General features: G+C 39.2%; 1 protein-coding gene across 2 annotated transcripts; it reads right to left on the bottom strand.

Annotated features, from left to right (window-relative positions):
- Positions 1–1926: 1926 nt before the first annotated feature.
- Positions 1927–8073, bottom strand: LOC117815332 (MAP kinase-activated protein kinase 2-like). 2 transcript variants are annotated; one of them, XM_034686987.1, is made up of 11 exons: positions 7775–8073; positions 7304–7576; positions 6012–6151; positions 4826–4890; positions 4655–4734; positions 4426–4552; positions 4155–4230; positions 3885–4009; positions 2598–2683; positions 2429–2509; positions 1927–2330 (listed from the first exon to the last, which is right to left on the bottom strand). In XM_034686987.1, exons 2-11 carry the CDS (start codon positions 7565–7567, stop codon positions 2106–2108), a joined length of 1269 nt encoding a protein of 422 aa, XP_034542878.1. In that variant the 5' UTR covers positions 7568–7576; positions 7775–8073; the 3' UTR covers positions 1927–2105. The 2 variants fall into 2 exon arrangements, with proteins under 2 accessions (XP_034542878.1, XP_034542886.1); XM_034686995.1 differs by having other exon boundaries at positions 7858–8073.
- Between the last annotated feature and the right edge of the window lie 1484 nt (positions 8074–9557).

The following is a 9557-nucleotide window of genomic DNA, read 5'->3' as shown; positions in this document are numbered from 1 at the left end:
AAAAAGGCTGTGTCCTTTGCCAGGTCGTCACTGTAAATATGAATTTGTTCATAATGACTAACGTTGTATAAAGGTTAAATAAAAAAGAAAATAGAATACCAGGAAGAGTAAACAAATACATGTGGTTCACAGACCATGAGATGCTAAAACAAATAAGGATGAACTTTCACTTATTAATTCACTGATTGTAAATTTATGACAGACCTACAAACTCTTCCCTAAACGTGTAAAGAGTCTACAAAAAATGTTATTAAAATGAATAAATAACAAAAAACAATATACCTGTAGGCCTTCTCTTTTGATTTGTGTTGAAGGAATACAATATCGAATAGGCTGTTTCCAGCGATAACTCACTAAGAGAAACCTATAGTGCTGTTCAAGACCAGTTGTGTATCTGTTGACTAAAGAAACGCCATAAAAGCAAACAATGATACACAGAGAGTGAGAGGAAAAATGTGTGACCCCAGCAAGGTCAGCTAACGAAACTTAGGCTCCTTAATTTGAGATAAATGATAAAACTTATGTAAATGTGATCAATTGTAACATGGCAAAGCTTTACATGACCTGGTCAGAACATAATCTCTGTTTAAGAAGCTTTAGATACCTTTATGGTAGACATTGACAATAGACATTGAAAATAATAAAACACTCCTATTCATCCACCAGGTCTCTTACCTTAACTTATGATGTTTCAGAATTATGTTTTATCTGAAATCGACTTGCAGAAGAAATTAAATACCATGTGATGATGTACGGTTTCTTTACACCCTGTCTAATGGAGATCACCTGTATGAATGCAGTTTTAAAGACAGATTGGTTAAACTATTGACTAAATCCAAAATAACCTTACAAGTGATATAGTATAATACAATGGTGAAAATTGGCTGAGGAATAAAAAGTAAATAATCTTTTACATTCATATCTTCTTCATTGTTAGGCAAAATAATTTATTAGCAAGTGCATAATCCTGCTATATTAGGTGGCAAAAATGCTCCATGAGTGAAATATGAATAAAACAATCTCTTTTGATGGTTTCCTTCACAGATACCAATACCATTTTATCGCCATCGCATAAGGTGTTCAGGTTGACAGCACCCTTATTGATCACTAGTATTTCATTTCACATATATGCAATCTATAAGATAACAGTCGTCCAGGGGGAAAGTGTGAAGGGTCAGAGTGTGACCTCAAAGTTCTGCAGCGGCATGGCCGTGGGAAGTAGGGGTGCTGAGGGTGCTGCAGCGTCCACTGTTGGAAAAGGCATCACACAATTTTTTCTGGATGCATAAGTAAGTTGAAACAAATACATTAACTAACACAATAAATCAGTTTTTTTATTGTATTATTTTCTGAAAATGTAATGCCTGAGGAAGATTTGAGAAATAATTATAGCAATTTTAAATAATTATTCATTTTGAAATAACCTGATGCATGGGCCCTGTGTGTGTGCCTGCTTAAAAACTAAACGTATTTGGATAAGTTCTGTTCAATGCGCTTTACTGCCTTTTGGGCCTGTTTTACCAGGTTTGGCTTGTATGCTTGAAAGCTTGTATTCAAACCAGATAAATAAAAATAAAATGTATGTGCGCTCAGTTGCATACGTAACCTAAATGCAAAAAGAAAAAAAAATTGCACCTCTTACTACAGTACCCCCAACTTAAAGCCACTTCCCACGGCTCTGTGCAGCGGTATCTCCGACCAGATCCTTTACGCCAGGGTGTCGAAACAGTTAACTTTAATATGCGCTCTCCATACAACAAAAGGTGTAAGGATGTTAAAGGGTTGTCAGATATTATACAGTTTGTACACAGCAGTGAATTCCTCTCCTCAGAGAATGTCTGAATTATTTTGACCCTGCTTTAATCGGCTACAGAGGTACGTGTATGCAATACTAAAAGGTTTCAAATACAAAAGTAACACGACACATTTATACAACATGAAAAACAACATTTTAATTTGAATGGTAGAGAAAACAAATCAAATGACTTTTCAAAAGGCTTGAGTGCAGTGATACAAAGGAAGACATAAATTGAGTAGAGCAAAGTAAGTGACATAAAATGGACAATATTGCTGACACTGGTTGTCATAGTTTCATATTACTTGTATCAAATTATCATTTTCCCATTCTCTTCAGAAAAAGTAACTTCTCTGTAATTACTACAAACCACTCCTCCACCTGTCCCATTACCGTCTCCTCCTGTTTCTTCTCCTTCAGAACTGGGTTTCTTCCTCCTCTTATTGAGCAGTGGGTTGTTAGACAGGTCCAGGTCTTTGATTTTCACCTGGTCGTAGTCAACACGCATGGTGGCCAGGGCACTGGTCATTTCCTCCTGTTGGAAAAAAAACAAGGTGGATTTAGTTTGGTGCTTTATTGCCATCTGGTGGTTAAATTTAAGAAACAAACAGAGCCTCTCAGAGTGAGTCTAACCTTCACATCATCCCAGAGCTCCTTGTCTTCTGTCAAAACTCGAGAGGTGTGCAGGGGTGTTGGAGGAACCACCATTGACTGCTGCAATGCACACAACACAGCAATATTAAGAATAAATAAGGGGAATACCTACAGATGTAAAGACATGGACAACAGTGTGGGAACTTACACTGATCCAGGGATGGTTCACAAACTGTCCGATGGTCATCCTCTCATTAGGGTCTGTCTTCAGAAGCTGAATGATGAGCTGTTTGGCTACAGAAGACAGAAAATTAAAACAGATAATGAACATAGAGAATTTACTTACAGAATCTTAAGTTTAGTACAAGCGGCAACCTCCGGTCTGACACTATGAAGCCCATGCGGAAGTATTATAAACTGCAGTTCATCAAGAATCCGCTTGAGGCTGGCTGCAGAAACACCGGAAACCACATAGACACCAATTTAAAAAAAGACTATCTTTGCAGCATTAATAAACATGTTTACAGCCTGGTTCAAAAAACGGCTTGGCCCTATGGAGCTTATCTCTCTATCGGCACACACTGTACGGGGGGTGAATTTATTTCTAATGTGACGGTTCAGAAGATATTAAGATTAGGAGTTTTTGCCCAAATAAGGACATGACTGACTTGACTCCCGGTCGGGGACACATAGCTTTTGGTTAAGAGGCTCAAACTCTGCCCCTTTACGTCACACTCTGACTGGTTGAGTTATGCATTTCCGATATGGCTGCCGCCGCCGATTGGCTTCAAAACAGCGCTCAGGAACAGATGGGTGGCGTCACGGATACTACGTCCATATTTTACACAGTCTATGGTTAAGCATAATCTTGCACAAGCTGTTAGAATTGTCAATGGAGTCATCAATCACACTTTTTTTTTTCTCCTGGTATTCCATGGAAACAAATTACAAACCCAATACTAACAGATTATCACACATTTCTCTCCTATAGAGAACTTCCTGGGAATTATTTGTTTTTTTTACACACCCAGCAGATTTCAACAATTGTACTCTTTACACAAACTTGTCTTCTTGGACATTTTTAGTTCAAGCTCTGGTTTCTTTTAGTTCCCAGTAAGAACATGTATGGCTCTCTTACCTCTAAATTTTACATCGTGTTCAACAACTAGTCACTTAGTTATGTGTCTTCACTTGGCACAAAAATGATGTATGTAATTGATTATCAAAGTTTGTTTTTTGGCTATGAAAACATCTGCTTGATGATGCACATAAAGGCCAAAATGATGAAAAAGACTGAACCAAAAAGCTTAGTTGTGAATGGAAACCTAAACTTGAGCTAAAAGTCACCAAAATGTTTTCAAGCTGAGTGCACCTATTTGGGGAGAACTTTTCCCAAGTGTATCTTAATGAGACTTACATTTTCATATTATGACAACAGCAATTTTATAACGAAATATATATATTTAATCTATTAATATTATGTTAAAAGTCTGACCTTCTTCAGACACATCAGCCCACTCAGGGTTTGGGAACTCGTACTGGCCCAGCCTGATCCTCTGCTTCATGCCCGGAGAGATGGCCTGACCTGTGTTTGAGTAGAACGGAGGAAACCCACACAGACTAGAAACACAAGACAAGAACATAAAGGAAGAAACTGTTTTACTTTGCTGTCTTCTTTCACCAAATTGCAGGGTTGAACCATTTATAGAGTACACAAGGATATGTGTACTTGTCTTATTAAGTTGCAGACACACACAATACTCACAGAATATACATTATTACGCCCAGAGACCACATGTCACATGACTTGTCATATTTCTCTGGCCCAAGCACCTCTGGGGCTGTATGGACAAACAGGCACATGAAAAACAAACCCAACGATGTAGAGAAGGACAGACAGTCTCACACAAAGCACATCAATATATGCAGACACACAAGGACATGTGTGAGTTAACAACAACAATCCAAAACCTGGACAGATTTATAGGACTGATTTCACAGAAAGTTGTAGAATCAAATGGCACAAAAACACTCACCAGCGTAGTATGGAGTGTAACAGGGAGTCTGGAGGGAGTTGTACAACGTTGTCTCTTTAGCAAAGCCAAAGTCAGTCAGTTTTAGCGTTGCATTACTCTCCTTGGTGGTGTAGAGCAGGTTTTCAGGCTGAGCATGCATATAAAAGAAGAAAATACTTAGATATTCAAAGGCTTAAGAACTGTTTTTTTTTTTGTTACCTTTCTCTGTGAAAAACAGCAGCTGCAGTACCTTTACATCCCTGTGAGCAATTTCCATGTTGTGGAGGTACTCTATGGCTGTGCCAATGTGGTGCATGATCTCTGATGCCTCTGTTGGATACAGATGACACAGATGTAACATGTACAGGGCAGAATTTAGAAGTAGATAAATCCAAACTGCTTAATAAAACCCTTAACCCACCTCTCTCAGTGAAGGCCTGGTCTCCTCTGGCCTGGATACGGCTGAACAGCTCCCCTCCCTCCATACTGAGATGAGATCAACAAGAGATCAGAACAGAGGGTAGAGCGCGCTCTCCTGGCAAACAAGTACATCTCTCTACCGCAATTAAGGTGGCACAACAAAGCCACTCATTGTGCCAGATGATTCACTAATGAGATGAGTTCAGTCTATAAGGCCGAGCAGACTTACACAGTCAAGTAAATATGAACACATAAGATATTGACAAGGTGAAGTGTTTAAGAAAGTAAATTTCAACACAAGCTCAATTTTAAAAAGGAAGGTTCTGCAGTAGCTGTGATATGTTTCAATATTATTGTTAAATATCTTCTCTCATAGCATAAAACATACAGAAACAAAATAAAGCGAGTGCAAAACACAGGGATTAACAAAGCCTCAAATGGCAATAAGGATATTGTGGCTAGTAGTCACTTGAGCAAGCCACTTTCACATAGTTTGTGCTCAGAGTTGCAAATGATTCACGTCAATTCTGGTCAGTGATTAACAAATACCACTTTCAAACAGGCAGTCCATATCAGAGTTTTACTGTTTGGACTCTGTGTCCCTCTGCTGTCTAACTTTTTTTTATATACTTTCAGTCTGAACTTTAGTTGCACAGGTTAAATAAAAAAAAACAAGGGAATATATAAATGTAATGCAGCTTGCATGGACAGAAGAAAAGCCTAAAAAGGGCATGTTTGTTGTGGGTCCCATAGACTTTTAAATACCACTGACAGACCAAGTTATGTAAGAAAGGTCAGGACCCAAATGTATTCACTGAAAGCAAAACTGCCACATGGCAGAAGCCTTACCGGTGAAATAAGTTATCATAACTTCTAAGTTATAGTTGCACACAGAATCAAAACATATAAGTGTATGTGGGCACCTACCTCTGTCAGGCAGTGGTGTAATACCCTGTAACTAACAATCTAATCAATGGAAATATGTGTAATTCAATGTCAAATGTTTGGTCAAATGTATTTAACTTCCAATCTTATGTCATGCATGAGCTAAAATCAAATCGTGATACCATGCAGACATGTGCATATAAAATGTCTTAGGATTCATAACTTCAGTCAAAGACTTAACTATATTATAAAAATGTGATGGATCTGGCAATGCATAGATTGACAGTAAACATTAAGCTCACCACTCCATAATGATGAGGATACATTTTTTCCCCTGGTGCATGTTCTCGTACAGGCTAAGGATTCGGACAATGTGGGGACCTCCGGACACTCTGTAGTGCAACTCCACCTCCCGTCTGGCTTTAGGGGTATCATACAGGATCTGCTCCACATAAGACAAACACATATCAGACACATTCTGGTAGGATTTATATCTGCGTGTATGTCTGCAGATCACAACTAAAAAAAAATGGGTTGTTAGACATCAAATCAGTAAACAATCACACAGAGGAGCCCCATGGTAAATTCACCCACAGTCTACAGCCCTGCTACTGATCACTGTTAAAGCCATCGATCCACAGCAGTCATTTCTGGGGAATACATTCTGAGTTCATTAAGCAACATGCTTCATCTTTAAAGGCGCAGTGCTGCAGTTATGGCATAGCCAAGGGAGGAGGACTTCCTGTTTCCCTCAACATGCAGACCCTAGCTCATATCCTGGACATTTAAACCCCTGGGGAGGGAAAAGGCTAATCATTTTAGTTTGTATGGAAGTGTAACGTTCCTTTAAAGCCTCTGAATTCACAAACTTAAGCATTCAAAAGAACTCAAAGAACACATGTTACAACTGGCTATTTATTATATGTTTTCAGTTTTAGCTTGGCAGCACAGAAATAACCCCCCCCCCCCAAAAAAAAAACATGTACTCATGAGGCACTCATGAGGCTGTATTTCCTGTTTGTGATTTCCCTCAATCTCAGTCAGCTGTTTAATTAATAACATACTCTAAATTTCTCATATTTTCCAAACTGGCTTTCAAAAGTAGACACTGAATAATCTGGATGCTAAATGTAGAGTCTGAGTGAAAATACCAGTTTGTTAGTGGACACAGTTGATTTTGTAAATACAAACAGAGCAGATCATTGTCTACACAACAATCATGGAAATTGTGTCAAAGCATGCCAGACAGCGTATCCCTGTTTTACTCTCTCATATAGGCTACTGTGTGGGCTGCCCAGGGATTGAATTTGCTTTCAGATTTCTGCCTCAGACATCCTGGGAGTGATTTCTGTCTGCGACACATAAGACACACAAAACACATTTAAAGTGTCTCAAAAATCAAGATGCTCTACAGATGTACAGTATGAGACACAGTTAGAAGGTAAAGATCTCAGAAAGGAAATGAATAACCGATGGATGCTCATTTTCCTTTAAGTGGCGGCAGCTTTAGGGAGGACAGATAACAGACACACAGACACACAGACACACACACACACACACACACACACACACACACACACACACACACACACACCTTTAGGGCACACTTCTGTCCTGTTTTCTTGCAGAAACATTCCAGCACTTTGCCATTGATTCCCAGTCCGAGGACCTGCGCTGTGACTTTATAGTCATCTGTCACTGAATTTCTCCGGAACTCCTGGTAACAATAAGGAGGAGGCTGGAGGTCAGTGACGCCGCTGTCCAAGCTGCTACCCGGGCTTGTGGAGCCACTGTGGCGCGCTGTCCCATGCTGCGCAGTAATTGGAATTACTGGCTGCTCCTCCTGGTTATGATGCATTTTTTTGCACTGTAGATTAACAGTAAGGCCATTAGTCAATACCACAGAAAATATCCGGAGTCATTCCAGTAGCCTACACAAGACTTTCGTACTTCTTGAATACTCTGACGACTATGGGAGCAAAATCAGATCTGCAATCTATCCAAAAAGGGCGGAGGTCTGAAATTGCACCGATATGTTTGCAAGGAAAACTTGTAAAGGGTCCACCTGTTCCAAGGATGTCCGCGTAGATATAGAAAAACAAACGACAACACTGAGAGAAAAGAAGATGTTAAAAAGTAATCTGGTACCCCTTGCTGTTCCTCATCACGTTTATTTGCCTCCTCCTGCAGGGAACACCAGCCTCTCCAATTCCCTTACGTCAGCGCAGAGCGGCTCAAATGTATTTTCTTAAAGGAACATCACGCGTAACGACCACGACGAGGAAAACTGTATCACATATGAAAGATGAACTAAGAGGTTGTAAGAGGCCAGGGGGCACACACTTTTCTGTTGTTTGTCTAATTTAATTTTTGGGGCATTTTATCAAATCATTTTCAAGTTTTACAATTCTTTGAAAGGTTTTTCTACACCTAAGACCCAGATTGAGACACAGTACACCAAATTATTTATTAAAATGAGTGCTGTATGATTTTTACAGCACTCTACATGGAAGCCCGTTTCCGCCAGTAAATTTTTTTATTTTTTTATTTTTTTATAAAGTAAAAAAAAGTAAAAAAAAAGGCAAGTCATAATAATGAGATCCTTAGTCATAATAATGAGATCCTTAGTCATAATAATGAGATCCTAAGTCATAATTATGAGATAGGTCTAAATGGGTTTTCCATGTGTCTTGCTCAGCAGCTACAGTGTGAAGGGGCTGAGACAAAGCTTTACTGCGGTGGCCCTGGAGTGCAAATCACAACTGCATATCAGAAAACACAACGGCAAATCAGAAAACACAACGGCAAATCAGAAAACACAACGGCAAATCCGAAAACACTACGGCAAATTAGAAAACACAACGGCAAATCAAAAAACACAACGGCAAATCAGAAAACACAACGGTAAATCAGAAAACACAACGGCATATCAGAAAACACAACGGTAAATCAGAAAACACAACAGCAAATCAGAAAACACAACGGTAAATCAGAAATCACAACTGCATATCAGAAAACACTACGGCAAATCAAAAAACACTATGGTATTAACCAAACTGGAAGAGGAAGGTACCCTCCGGGGACATGACTCCTCGCTGATTGGACTGAGTGTACCTCTTCTGGTGCGGTTGTGTTTTATGATTTGCCGTTGTGTTTTTTGATTTGCCGTTGTGTTTTTTGATTTGCTGTTGTGTTTTCTGATTTGCTGTTGTGTTTTCTGAAATGCCGTTGTGATTTGCACTTCAGGGCCACCGTACTTTGCAGACCTTAATGGTTATCATCATTGAAGACTACTTTAGATGTGGATTCACAAATCGTGAAATAACCTTTTTTTTTAACCTGCAATGATATGAGGGTTATTGTTAGTTTTGTATGCTTCTCGCCATATCATTTTTCTTAAGAAACCATCACTGCAACCACTGATGCATATTCCATAGGGCTTTCATTTGTCATAAACATCTATATGCCATACATAGTTTGGCCCACGACTGACATACACACACCGTCTCAAACAGTTGTGCGCACACAGTTCTACCCCGCTCCCATGCATCAGTCGCATCAATTGACGCACAGTTTCTCTGTCTGTAATTATCATGGCCATCCAACATATTTGGTGCATCCAACTGTAGCTGTATTGCTTGCCAAACGTTTGCAACTGAAAGTCTATGAAGGCATTAAGGTCTGCAAAGCTTTGTCTCAGCCCCTTCAAACTGTAGCTGCTGTGCAACACAAATTGAAGCCCATTTAGACCTATCTCATAATGACTTAGTATCTCATAATAATGACTTAGTATCTCATAATAACGACTTAGTATCTCATATATATATATATATATATATATATATATA

The sequence above is a fragment of the Notolabrus celidotus genome, chromosome 1 (genome assembly GCF_009762535.1).
Source record: "Notolabrus celidotus isolate fNotCel1 chromosome 1, fNotCel1.pri, whole genome shotgun sequence".
In the NCBI taxonomy this organism is placed as follows: domain Eukaryota; kingdom Metazoa; phylum Chordata; class Actinopteri; order Labriformes; family Labridae; genus Notolabrus; species Notolabrus celidotus.
The sequence above is the reverse complement of the archived record's forward strand: the minus strand, read 5'-3'. Positions and strand labels throughout refer to the sequence as shown.

Excerpts from the sequence above, each read along its gene's own strand:
- LOC117815332 (XM_034686987.1), bottom strand. The coding sequence starts at position 7,567 with ATGCATCATAACCAGGAGGAGCAGCCAGTAATTCCAATTACTGCGCAG. Across the intron at positions 4,553-4,654 it reads TTGCTCACAGGGATGTAAAG|CCTGAAAACCTGCTCTACAC; the intron begins GTACTGCAGCTG and ends ATGCATGCTCAG. Across the intron at positions 2,684-3,884 it reads GGCTGATGTGTCTGAAGAAG|CCAAACAGCTCATCATTCAG; the intron begins GTCAGACTTTTA and ends TGTCTTCTGTAG.